This window comes from Clupea harengus, chromosome 20 (genome assembly GCF_900700415.2).
Source record: "Clupea harengus chromosome 20, Ch_v2.0.2, whole genome shotgun sequence".
Classification (NCBI taxonomy): domain Eukaryota; kingdom Metazoa; phylum Chordata; class Actinopteri; order Clupeiformes; family Clupeidae; genus Clupea; species Clupea harengus.
The window spans coordinates 18,183,440-18,197,186 of NC_045171.1; the positions used below are offsets into that span (position 1 = coordinate 18,183,440).

At 43.4% G+C, this 13,747-nt stretch overlaps 1 protein-coding gene across 3 annotated transcripts in view; it reads right to left on the reverse strand.

Annotated features, from left to right (window-relative positions):
* LOC105906323 (MICOS complex subunit Mic27) overlaps positions 1-11,979 on the reverse strand; it is a 30,457-nt gene extending 18,478 nt beyond the window's left edge. For 2 of the 3 annotated variants that reach the window (XR_004165952.2, XR_004165953.2), the window contains exons 1-9: positions 11,686-11,979; positions 10,227-10,334; positions 8,804-8,926; positions 6,906-6,960; positions 6,606-6,704; positions 6,064-6,155; positions 4,565-4,705; positions 3,806-3,974; positions 2,498-2,785 (exon numbers count right to left, since the gene is read on the reverse strand). Coding sequence is in view for 1 of the 3 variants with exons in the window: in XM_012834447.3 (XP_012689901.2) it covers positions 2,697-2,785; positions 3,806-3,974; positions 4,565-4,705; positions 6,064-6,155; positions 6,606-6,704; positions 6,906-6,960; positions 8,804-8,926; positions 10,227-10,334; positions 11,686-11,697 (888 nt within the window). In the remaining 2 variants the exon portion in view is untranslated. Of the gene's footprint in view, positions 1-1,838; positions 2,786-3,805; positions 3,975-4,564; positions 4,706-6,063; positions 6,156-6,605; positions 6,705-6,905; positions 6,961-8,803; positions 8,927-10,226; positions 10,335-11,685 lie in introns of those variants that run through there. The other variant, XM_012834447.3, reaches the window with a different exon arrangement.
* Between the last annotated feature and the right edge of the window lie 1,768 nt (positions 11,980-13,747).

Genomic DNA, 13,747 nt, shown 5'->3' on the forward strand with positions numbered 1-13,747 from the left:
AAGGCTGATCATGCGTAGATAAAGACAGCCATAGACTGAACCTGCGTCTAGAATTGCAGAAGAAAGGAGTTGCAGTGATGGGAATGGATCCCTGTCGAGGAGGCTAACGTCTCCTTCTTTACAGCCATCTCCTTTTACAACCCAAGACGTCTGCCCAACCGACCGTTAGGGACTTCACCCTCTCTCTGAGGTCACACTGACCCCAGAACATCCTGTGGACTTTAAAACCAACCATTTGTAGGGTGGGCTGTTTTATGGGGGCCATTAAAGACTGAAGATAAATAGAAACATGTGTTAAACTGGTCTGGGACTGTGGTGAATTGGCAAATACTGACACAGACTGTGAATCAGAGGTCAAGTTTGACATACATTTTAATCCGAGCCAACAGTGCTCACACTTTCAGATGATGTTACCAGATTGCGAGACGTGACAAAATATGCGAGGGGAAAAAGATCACCATATGACGGTTATAAGTAGTAACGCACTACATGTGCAGTACAACCCTAGCATTCTCCAACCAAGTAGATCCAGCTTCAAGCAGATGGGCTCCCCCTTATGTGCCGTGGTTCTGCTAAAGGTTTCTTCCTGATTAACAGGGAGTTTTTCCTTGCCCCTGTCGTCATTGTGCTTGCTCTGAGGGGGTTCAGGCCCTGGGTTATGTAAAGCATCTTGAGACAATTTTATTGTTTTGGCACTAAATAAATAAAATTGAATTTAATTGAATTAGTTCACGGATGCATCCTATTCCCCTAACACGTACTCGGGCTAGTCTCACATCTAAGAACTCCTAATCGTCCTGAGAACTTCAGCAGCAAGAGTCTCACCACTTGAGCAACGCCAATGTCTCTCCCCAGTGTGTGCGTGTGTGTGTGTGTGTGTGTGGGGGGGGTGGGTCCAGTTAAGAAGACACACAGGGAGGACGGGACTGGGGTGACGGAGGCCAAGGCAACACTGCTCACACAACGGCCACTCAACCAACTTCCTGTCACCACACTGCATTCTTCATGGTCATTGGTTCAAGTCAAGTCCTCCCTCACTGTCACACACTATTAGCTTGCTTGATGAAAAGTACAGAACAGCACAGTTCAGGACATTAAGTGCCAAACAGGACAAGACACAGCCTCAAGGTCCAGTCAAAGATGCCCGTTTCCCTACGGAGGGGTGGTCAGATTAACAGTCCGTTTAGGCACTGAAGGAGTTGATGAGGGGAGCAGACTTTAATTTGGCAGTGCCAAAGGAGGGGAAAAAAGGCAATTCAGAGTAGGGGTTGGTCTGAGATCTATTTTGCTCTATTACACAAGAAATGGGTGGAAAATTGTCTTTCCGTCACAACTAATAATCAAAGGAGACTACCGTGAAAGATGATGAAGCTCGCCTACGTATTACACAACATGGAATTTCCAAACAGAATACGCAATTGGCATTTTGGCACAAGTGACAGTACGGGAAGAATGTCTATAATGCCGGTAAAGAAGAGCCCAGCTGTTTTGGCTTGTGTACTTCCCCGGCATTCCCAGAAATTCCAGACAAGAATTCCCCTGCAGAGTCCAAAGGCCTTCAGAGATATGGTGCAACCATGAGAAATATAATTCCACGCTGGTGCCTATCTATATGAAAGGTTGTTTTGGCATTAGGCATTCAAGCACGATGAGTTATGAATACAAAGCACTGATTGACACAGAATATGACAGAGACAGAGCAGACGGCAATAAGAATTCACCTGGTTGAGACCTCTGTTTGTCTGTCTGTTTGTTTGTTTGTGTGTGTGTGTGTGTGTGTGTGTGTGTGGTAATCTTCCACACTCTTCACACAGATTAATACATTTCAAAGGCAAGTATATATTTATCAGAAATATACTCTATTTGAAACAAACAATTACTGGATAAGCACGAAGGTGCCTTCTGTTTGGCACACAGAGTCGCTCTCTTCACTGACGACTCACTTGGCTCCACTTCGTAAATCTGCACTGCGAAGCCAATCAACAAAACCAATTCAAAAAAGGCATTAACAAATACATTAAGCCAGGTCCATCTGGCAATAGTAACACACTCGTAAGTGCTAATTTTAGTGCAATTCATTGCGTGCATGTTCTTCCTTTTTTAGAAAAGTACAGGACTGAACAGAACATTGCTTTCTTAATGTGCGAGACTGCACTTCCTGTGGTCTTCTTTATCCATTCCAAGCTAAAATGACACATACTTACACTCATATGCATAATATGGTTAAATTACACTATAAAGCTTTATGGCTTTGTATTTAAAGCAACAATTTTCTTTCATCATTGAATGCATAGCATTAAAGCTTCATGGATTGTCAAGCACAACCTAAATAGGCAAGAGGCCATTTGAATTTGAATGTAGACTTTGTCCCATTTAAAGATGAAGCACCTAATATGTATGTGTGCATTTGGGTTTGTGTGTGTGTGAGTGTGTGTGTGTGTGTGAGTGGATGCATGTGTTTGACTACTGTAATGAGTCAGTTTACTGTTGTTGCTACGTGTGTGTGTGTGTGTGTGTGTGTGTCCTGGGTGTATGTAGTAGGGCAATGGCACACATGGCCTATCTGTGTCTGTGTGTGTGTGGGTGTGTCTGAGTGAGTGAGTGAGTGTGTCCTGTGTGTAAGTAGTATGGCAATGGCACACGCACACACATATGCGCGCGTGTCTGTGTGTGTGTGTGTTCCCATGCTGCCATGTTCAGCCGCGTGTGCTGTAGAGGTCGGCATCCTCTGGGCTCGACTGGCCAAAGTCCATGAGACGGGGGTCGGCAGTGAAGCCAGGCTTCCCTGGAACAGGACATACAGAGAAATTAACTCAGATACACACACACACACACACACACACTCACACACGCAGACATAGGCCATGTGTGGCGTCACCATTCTATACACACACACACAGAGAGACACTCACACACACAGACATAGGCCATGTGTGGCGTCACTATACTACACACACACACACACACAACGCTGGGAACTTGCTTGCGTAGCCTAGTCCTCTGACTGGCAGAGTGCACACAGAGGGCTGAAGGAAAATGGCCAGGATCTGTGCTATGCTCCTGTGTGACTGTATAACTAACTGTGTGACTGTATAAACATCAGTCCACCTGACAGAAAATGCCAGAACACAAGCTCCACTAGAGGTCTATTTAAAAGATCAGTATTGCTCACTGCAGAGTTTGTGAACAGTAAATCTTTCTGCGGGGCTGCTTCCCTCCGACAGGGTGAAAGCTGATGATATTTGCTGAGATACAGAGTGGGAGCTTTCCCCACGGCTTCTGTGCAGACTGCATGTTATGACACTGACACCAGCGCAGTCTGTCTGACAACCAGGAGAGTTAGACACTAAGCTCTTAAACAAACACACTGCCCAGACCAATACTGCAAAGCTGAGATTTGTCTGTGTGCGTGTGTGCGTGTGTGTGTGTGTATGTGTACGTGTGTGTGTGTCCCTATTCAGGTATATGGTGACGGCTGGGTCCTGACAGTGGTTAGTGGGCTGGGTCCTGACAGTGGTTAGTGGGCTGGGTCCTGACAGTGGTTAGTGGGCTGGGTCCTGACAGTGGCTATTGGGCTGGGTCCTGACAGTGGCTATTGGGCTGGGTCCTGACAGTGGCTATTGGGCTGGGTCCTGACAGTGGCTATTGGGCTGGGTCCTGACAGTGGCTATTGGGCTGGGTCCTGACAGTGGCTAGTGGGATGTCGTGTATGTGTAAGTATTTGGGCCACTTGTCTGTTGCATATGAAAAAGGCAGACAGACCTCACAGACAAAGCTCCTAGGTTGTGGATGTGATGTGCCTTACCAGCAGGGGGGGACGTTTGGGCTCCAGGCCTAGATGTGGGTACAGCGTGTGCCGACCCAGAAGCCTGAGGGGCAGCGGGGGACCGTGGGAGGGTAGTGTCCCCTGTGGGGGGGTCAGACGCAGGGGGCGCAGGAGGCCCAGATGGAGCCGGGGGCTCTGGCCTGCTGGCCTGTGGGGGAAGGGACACAAACACAGATCCAATCAGCAGTGATACACTACGAGAGGAAAAGCAACACTTCACAAATATGGCTTTCCCTGTGTCTTCATATTGCTGACAAACAAATCAGAGAAACATATCTGAGTCTCGCGCATAATGGTGGTGACATGTAAACTGAACTTACTAATTTAATTCTAAAACAATTTATTAGACCATTGTCTACTCCTACTAGGAGCTAAGGGTTCATCACGAGGTCTAACATCTGTCCAGAACTAAATCCAGAAGCAGTTGTATATGTCTGTCTGCTTCTGAACACACACACACACACCCTTTACAGAGCAGCAGCTATGAGCTTCTCATATCATCCTCCCAAGCCTCTCTCTCTGTCAGCACAGAGCAAGAGAAAGAACTAGACAAGACATGGCAGGGGCAGGCACAAAGGTTCACAGGAAGAGGGTGTGTGTGAAAAACAACCCTCGCTCTACACAAAGGGTGAGAAAAAAAAAAAAAAAAAGGAAAATGTAGAGAGATGGCTGGGGGTCAGCCTGCATGCAGCTGAGGGTGGTTGAGGCGACGCCGCTCCTCCGCCAGACCGCCAGTACCTGTGAACGCTGCGAGTCTGCAGCGGGGGAGATAGGTGGTGGTGGTGGTGCAGGGGGGGCTGCAGACGGCTCTGTTCTCCACAGAGAGCTCACGGCAGAGGCGCTCCACTGCGAGGCAGACCAGGCCTGTCTACCGCTCACCTGCAGAGGCAAAACAAACAGCTCAGTGATGTTCACAAAGAACGTGAGAAACACAAAGAGACACACACACACACACACTGAAGGCCATCAGATGCCACACTCACAACCACATCCACAAGCACATTGAACTTCTGTTTTAATAAAGTCACAGCTTCTTTTAGGTTGTCACAACACAGAGATTAATTGACGTACAGACAAACTGACTTTCACACACTGATGGCTAGTTCAACCCACGACCACACGCACATCTGCCTCGTTTGGAACAGTTTCTGTTCACACAACTCACTGCTTTGGTCTCACGTTTTGTTTGCGATCTTTGTGGTAAAGTTTGTAAACACAACACCTGACAAGGCCGAAAGGCTTCTGGCTAGAAGGCGGCGTAAAGCCCTGCGACTCAAGTAACCATGACAGAAGGCCGCGAGGCGAGGTGGCATTTCGAGCTGCCACTGACAGAAAACTGGAGAGCTTACTCTGGAAGCCTCTCTTGGAAACTCACTTTAGTTGAGTCTCTCTCACTGAACTAGTTTCCAGGAGGGGAAAGAAGGGGAGTGAGCGCTGTGGAGCGCAGGGCGCTGTCCGTTGACGGAGGTGTGAATAGCGCCAAGCAGCGCAGCGCTGTGCGGAGCGCAAACTGTGTAGTTTCCTGTCAGTGGTTCTCGAGGAAACTTTGCTTTGCTGCGCTTTGTTCATTTTTCCTCTCTATTGAGTCAGCACGGGCCTGCTGCTCACTCAAACAAAGAGACCATCCAACAGCGGCCCTGTGTGAGTAAAGACTGACTGACATGGTTTCTACCAGAGCTTCTATGTGATTTCAGACAGGCTTCCTCCATGTCTTCACTGTGATATCTGAGGTCTTGCTCACAACTAGTGGGCTATATGTATATATATATGTTCAATCTATATTTTTATTGTTTTTGTGTCTGAGAGCTGCTACCTCAATTTCGTTGTACTTGTGCAATGACAAATAAATATATTCTATTCTATTCTATTCTATGTTAGTCTCACACACACATACCCTCCAACAGAAGCAAGTCTATCTATTCTCATCGTGTGTTCTCACCGAGTGTCCTACATTGCAGCTGAGAACGTGCTACACATGAGGCTGTGGCTGACCAAACATTAAGTCACTTAACACCTCCTGTAAGGTGAAATGACACGAGGGCCGACTGAAACCCCCCTGCTAAGAAGAACCACATAGAAAGAAAAAAAAAAAAAAAAAGAGTCCGAAGTGGTGGTGAAGAACAGGGTCAGCCAGAGAGTTACGGAGGCCATGTACACCCTCAGGACTGTAGAAGATAACATAAGGAGGCTCCATGCTATGCGGTGTGGGTGATGGGGAAACGACTCTACTTGCTCACCTTGAGGAATGCCAGAGAATGGGCCGGGTAGCAGACGCCAGCCCCCAGAGAGGCCAGACCCAGCGGCAACAGCAGCCTCCTGAGGCGAGAGCCTGAGAGGGAGAGAGAGAGAGAGAGAGAGAGGGGAGGAGAGAAGAGAGGGAGTAGGGGAGGGGAGATAGAGAAAAGAGAGAGAGAGAGAGGAAGAGAAGGGAAAAAAGAAGAGGAAACACTTGGGTCTGCTGAGAGGGAAGCCACACAAGACAACAAGCTTGTCTTTGAGATGAAAGGTTTTTAGAGTTTGTCAGTTCGTTATCACGTTCTGCCTTGAAGTGAAGACGAACCTGTGGTTTTAGATCACGTATCAGATTTATGTTTACGTACTTGTGTCCTTTTTAGTTCATATTCATCGTCTTGTGTTTTGTGGCATCCTCATAAGGAAGCCACAAATTTGGTGAATGGCCATAAACAAGCACACATTAACAGGAGATGGACTTGTTTGACCCCCATGAGGGTGGAGTGGTGTGGAGGGGTCACTTCATGTGCTGTGTGGTCATAGTTACCTCTCCTGGCCAGGATCAAGCCAGTCAGGCCTGCCCCTGTGATGACGCCCACTCTGGGCAAAAACCCCGGAGGAGGGTCCTTAAGGTAGTGGTAAACATCTGGACACACACAAACACACACACGAGTGACACATCTTTATCTATTACATTTTAGGCATACGTCAGTGAAGCCGCCTGATAGTGAAACCAATGTTATACCTCATATAAGATTCACAAAAGTGATGGCCTCATAGGACAAGATATGGCAGCTGCATAATCTGATAGAAATGTCACTAATCACATAAGGAAATGTACACTCACCTTCTCCAGCATGGTAGATGTTCCCAACTCTAAGTTTTGTCGACAGTAAGGAACCCTGCGGGGGGAGAGAATAATGATGGAGATTATGCTGGAGATCATAATCAAATTCTCCATCAATCTTGCTCCAGGTGCCAAAGCGCAGCTGGATGAACAACAGCAAAAAAAACGAACGACCAAGTAATGAAACACAAAAGCGGAATATCGCTTGTGCTGTCAGCTCCGATCAGGTCCATTCGTGTCATTTCATGTCAGCAGCCCATGATTGCTATCAGGGGAACGACGGCAAAGCCGAGAATCTTTCCACAAAATAACGGGCATCAGCCACAAGTACAGCAATCTATCTTTTCTTATTTTCTCTCTGATACAGGCAACCTTTACAGAGCTTTCAGCAGAAGCCTTCTGGCGGATTTTCATCTCATATGCTGTGCACATCTCATACTGCTGGTATCTGGAATGAATTATACAAGTATTTGACCCGTTGTTGCTAAGCTAATAAGCGGTCAACCAGAACAAAGCAAAGCAGGCTCTTCCTGCATTCGTAAAAAATTAAAAAAAAATGCTCCAATCTCATGCTCCACTGAATGTTTCTTTCTCTGTGAGGACAATGGATAGAGACACAGAGCTGTCAGCAGGAAGGTCTACAGTCAGATTCGGACCACATCTACACTTACTGGTGCTGAGGCCGAGCCATACCTGTGTGGGAGTGAAAACATCTTCTGCTATCACGCCTCAATGCAAAACCAAAGCCATGCTGCACTGATTTTTACTGAGGTCTCCAACAGCTGTTGAAGCGACATATGACCTTTGACCTATTATTGTATGGAGTAAGGTCTAATCTAAAGAGCCAAATTAAAAAGTCCACACCGACTCTCCTCTCTATCAGCCTTCAAAAATGGGCTTTCACCTATAAATGAAAACAAGTCATGTATTTCTTATAAAGATGTATTTATATTTTGGCCCGTGTGTGTATACATGTGTGTAAAAACGTGAATAACAGCCTCAGCTCAACGACATTAAAGGAAATGGAATACCACAGACACAGGATTGTGGAACAGCTTCTAATGGCTGAATGCTTCTCAGCTTCTCTGTTCAGTCATTTAGAATGAGTTTCTCCCTGAAGCCTGTCTGAGTGCATCCACACAGCTCTATGTGTACCTGCTCAGCTTGGCTCCTGTTCAAGGCCGATTATCCATCTTTTTCCATTATCCCCTCTACACACACACTCTTTTACTCCATATTCTATCTTTATCATGACCTTTCAATTCAAGCCATTTCAAATATATATATTTATATGGGACCATTACCGATCAACATTATCTCAAGGGACTTTACAGAGGTACTTTATAGAGCTTACAGAGAGCTCAACTGCCAGCTATATCAACAGGAAATGACTCAATATCTACATTCTCTCAATTTCTTTCCACTAACGGCAACCTTTTCTTTTTTTGTACTTCAAAAGGAAAACAGACGTCAGAAAGCAGTCCGAAAATAATAGGATTACATTTTCAAAGTGATAACTGCCTAGCGGAACAGCAACTGTTGAAAAACGTTAAAATCAGCAGCGTTGCATATGTACATTCTGAGAAGAACTTATTGGACTGTGATTCTTCAAACAGCTGGCAAATGTCAGTTTCTAGTGAGTGCCAGAAAAGTGTCATAACAGAACATGCTTACGCAAAACATGAAAAAGAAGAGCAACCTTTGACCTTTGAACCATAAATGAAACGCTGAGTCTGTAACGCAGGAAATGCTGAAATGATTATTAAATCTTCCTTTTGGCTTGTTTCCTTCTCTTCACTGACTCGTGACTAAACCAAACGGATTATATGCATATCAAATGATAAGTGAAGTACACAATATGTACTTGAGGGACAGTTCTATATTGTAGGTGTGTTTACCTTGACAGCCCGCAGGTAAGACTGCAGCTGTTGCCTTACTGTCCCAAGGGCACTTTGGAGTGCACCTGGTTGTTCATCCACATAGTGAAACTTCTTTTGTGGCACGGGTGTGTAGATGGACAGCTGTTGAAGAATGATAGAGAGAGAGAGAGTGAATGTTGAGTCATAAGATGTGGTATGCACACTGCAAAGTATGTGAATACCTCATTATTAAGCATTTGAAATTACACACAACGTCCCTTCATTCTGTTTACTGATGTTGACATGTTACACGGAGTATTGGATTTAGTGCTCCGAAAAAACAACCGATTATCGGAGATTCTGATAATGTAGAGATAATGCACTGATGTCATGGCGGACTCAAACCAGAAATAACAGAGGTGGTGCTGGGCTTAGCAGACGACTGTGAAGCGCTGCAGATAAGCAGCTTGCTATCGGTATTGACTGAGGCGGCAAATCGCTAGTGAGGTCTGCAGCAAAGGTTCAACAGTTCAGCCTAAGGACAGCGGATGAGGCTTCATATTCAGCACAGATATGACTGTAACAATATAGTTTACAAACTAGCAGATTCCACTAGCAGATTGTTATCTGCCAGCTTTATATCACAATTAGTGTGTGACAATAAAAAAAAATAACAGCTGCCACAGGCAGCATTTTTCAGAAGCAAACAGCAGAAAGCACTAGTGCTAACATTATCATTTTGTGAATGTTAAAATACTATTTTCCAAGCTAAACCATTATGAATTTTGAGCCCACTATCCCTAGTTAGCCGAGACTCATTTTCCTATGGAAAACTACTATCTTTCTTTGAGGCAATGTTGTCCTTTTGACTCTGTACATTTTATGCACAGGTCTCTGCTCTCACTGAGAAGGCATCCGGTCATGCGGTGCATGTATCTTTGTTCAAGCGTGTAGTAAGTGAGGTAGCATGCATGGACAATGATAGTAAAAAGGTTGCTGACAGCCCATCAGAGTGAATATAATGCAAACATGATGTGTCCATTTGCACAAAAAATATAAATAATATATGCAAACTATTCTTTTGTGCGAAACAATAGGAAGCTGAAAAGTCTAATTTCCTATCTGTTCGGCCTCTTCATGCAACACATGAACTCTAAAGACCGCATCATTGAGCATGGTTGAGTTCAATATTTCACATTGCTAATTTTCAACTAAAAACATCAATAAGAATTTTGGACTATATTTTTAAGGCCTGACGACTTCTAGACAGCTAATTTGTTATAAACAATCAATTTAATTTATAAACACAACAGCTACTTCATATAATTATGAAAGTTCTAAGTTCAGTTGACTGGTGGGTTGGCGGCAAAAAAAGTCATTTTCTTGCATTTTGCGACTTCTAAGGATAATTGGTTCATTTTAAAGGATAGGACTAGCTACAGAGCTAATTGGTTAGTGTTACCTGTTGTTGGGTCAGTAATCCCTCCACATGTGCTCCCCCCATGGCATGCACCCGGATAGAGGCAATCCCGAAGACAGCTGTTGCAGGGACTACCAGAAACTTCACAACCTAAAATGTTGCAAACACAAGCGGAGTATATTATATCCAGAGACATTATAAGGACTTCGGTATATCATTAGGCAAATAATGACAGCTTCTACAATTTGGCTGATTAAGGTGTTCATCTGAGATGGCTAACGTTAGGTAAGAAATGCTTGTGCCAATTGTCAGACAACGCATCTTTTGGTCTCTTAGCTGAATGTTGTTTACTGTATAGCCAAGTTTAAAGTATATGACCCACTGTAATTTGGTTGACTAATTGTGTGAGTGTTAAATAACGTGAAACCATATAATCATATATCAGCTAGGCTATCAACAGAGAAATATACTATGCTTCTGATAACTTCATATGGGAGACGAGGCAGGTGTTACGGTGCTGGGGTTTATTTCAACTGGGGACGAGAGACCACAACGTGGTTTACTTATTCCAACCAGCTGTGACAAAGCTCTGACTCGTCAAAGTGGGGAAAGCAAAACAAAACTCTGCAAATGTGTGCATGTTTATTAAAATATTTGCATTTCGTAGACAATTATACCAATGTATGTTTACATGTAAGTAAATTACATGATTTAAACACTGCAAGTCTGCTGGATGGGTGGGCTACTGCTAACTTGAGGCAAGTGAGATGAAATCTTTAGCCTAAATGTGAGCACAATTATCTCCCAAGTTAACATGGACGTTTGTAATGAGCTTCCTCCTGTAGCCTATGCTTGAATTTTAGAGTACCCTGCGTATTCTTAATTCGCCCAAAAATACTCAATCTTTTCTTATAACACACCACACAATAATTAATTTGTGCGTTTCCCCATGTTTCGAATCCGTGCCATATCTACTTTCAAATAAGGTCACATGCCCACGCTCATTCCCAGTTGAAATTAACTCCAGTAACACCTGTTTGTCACCTTGCTTTGCTTGTAAAGTTAGCTTGCGAGCTAGCAAAGTGACAAGGGTACATTAGTAACGTTAGCTAGCGAACTCAGTTATAGCTTAGCTAGTCTTATGCACCCTCAAGACGATACGTTTTCACAACCTCTCTGTAACTGACTTGACTAACTTGGCCAGTATAGTAGTGGAAAAGAAACAACCTTAGTTTGCGAGCCAGTTAGCATGCTGTCTTGCTAACATTATTGTCCTAAGCCAGAACAGTAACTTGTTAGCCAAGGAGCTAACAGTTTCACTGTTATGTTGTCTTCAGAGATTAACCTTTCACCATAAGACCATTACATCTTAATATGAAACAACTTCAACATATCAAAACAACAAAACTGTATGTGACGTTATGACACGTTAAGATGCCGGAATAATAGGTCATAAGATAAACTATAGTTAGTGCATCTCCTACACAAGAGCTACTCTCACCTTAGGTGACATGACAATCCTAGTCAGACAGTTGCAGTACGGCAACAAGGAGGGGACAGTTCACGATGACGTGACGAATATGACTGAAGGGGCCAGAACGTGTTACCAGTGACCCACTCTTCGTCCTGTTCTTTTACTTTCACAATTATCCGTCATGCAGCGGCAAAAAAAAGCGCAACTACTTGGTCCCTGCTATTAAATATTATGAGCAATAATGTCATGTCAACATACAACTTGGTTTCACAGGATTTTTTTTGTTTGTTTGTTTCTTTTTATTTTACGTCTCATATATATATATATATATATATTTGTAGCTCTCTGTATTCCTTGTCCTGCATTCCAAGTATTGTATTCATGTCAGTTGGGACCTACACGTCTAATCCCATGGGGATTGCAATCTACAGCGTCTTTGGGTACTTAGAAAAGCGCTATATAAATCTAAGGTATTATTACAGCCATCGGTCGTCAACATTCAATGCAAAGTCCTGGCGATAGGCATAGCAAACATTGCAATACTTGACAAAGACTTTATCACTGGACAGTTGAATTACTGGTGAAATACTGGTGACAGGTTAGAGACAACTAAATAGCTCAGTAGGCTACTCATATCAGTGCACTAGCCACCTTAATCAGTGATTTAAAGTAGTGACAGTAGAGATAGAGACGAGTAGAGAAGTAGTAGCCTAATTTATCAATTGTATGTAGTGAAGATCATAGAAATGACATAAAATGGTTATAAGTCTTTATGATCCATGATTTTGCGGAGACAGGTGGTCCAGATCATAAAATAGAAAGTAGGCCTACAATTTTTTTTTTTCATGAAAATATTTCTTTGCAATCTTTGTCTCTGGACCCTTGCAATATGCTTGAATGGTAGATTCTTTGTTTTGTACCTATTTACCTAGTCTACTTGATAAATGTGAAATTGATTACAGAAAATAGGAAATAAATGCTTTGGTGTTTGCATCAATAATGTGTGCTTTGATTGGTAAATATGCTTAGTGTGTTGGATTGTAATTCATGACATAGAACAGGTCACATATAGTGACAAAATAATGCAGTGAAGCTCATCTATGGATGTGGGCTCACTGCTGTTATATCACATATACTCACATAGCATGCGAGTTCCCGGTCTAATGAAAACACATAAAAAAATCCCCTTCTAACGGCATTTTAAGAAAGCAAGAAAACTCGACTTCTGTCGAGAACATATCATCTACAGTGCATTTTGTGGTTTGCCACCAAACAAATGACTTGAGACTGATTTATATTGTGAGCTGATGGCACTACCCCCTATCCTACACCCAGTCCTTTTTGACTCATTTGATAGGAGGCAATCTGGAAAGAACTTGTGACATTAAGAAAGGCTTCTCTGTTGACAGTGAATCATAAGTGCAAGATGTTGGGGAAAACCCCAATGTTTTTGTGACGCCTGTCTGATGTATCCTCCACACAGATCAGAAGACAAACAGTAGCTAAATATGTCATTTGTCTATAGTGAAGAAAAAACACCGATTTCACTAATGGCTATAGCATTTATGCAAAACCAAGGAAGGCAGTTTGCATTTGATTGAATTATGATAAAATTGTGATGTGTGAATGGATCATTGCAGTTTTCTGACATGGTTTGCTAAACTAGTGAAACTAGATAGTCAGTTAGTTACTCAGTTAAAGAGCCTACTGCTGTTTGTCTATGCCGAATGTAGGAGCAACTTTCATATGCTTGTGCAAACCACTGATTTGAAAGAATTTTGCCAAATCAGTCTCAGATAACTCTGTCTGCTCTTGAAAAGGAAACCAAACTCCCCCGCATAGCAGCTGTGTGAATTACAGTAAATGAAGAAGGCAGGCAAACATAATAAAGTACAAAGCCAAGCCTATGAGCAGTTGATAACTATGGCATTTACAAGAGCTTACCAAAGCCAGAGGTTCCTTTTCTTACCTAAACATGAGTATTGAGCGCCACCCAGTGGTCACTAACTTTAACACAAAAGAGAGGCATAGCCCTCAACCTTCATTAACAAGAGCAGATTAATGTGAAGCAAATCGTCTTTTGCTAAAA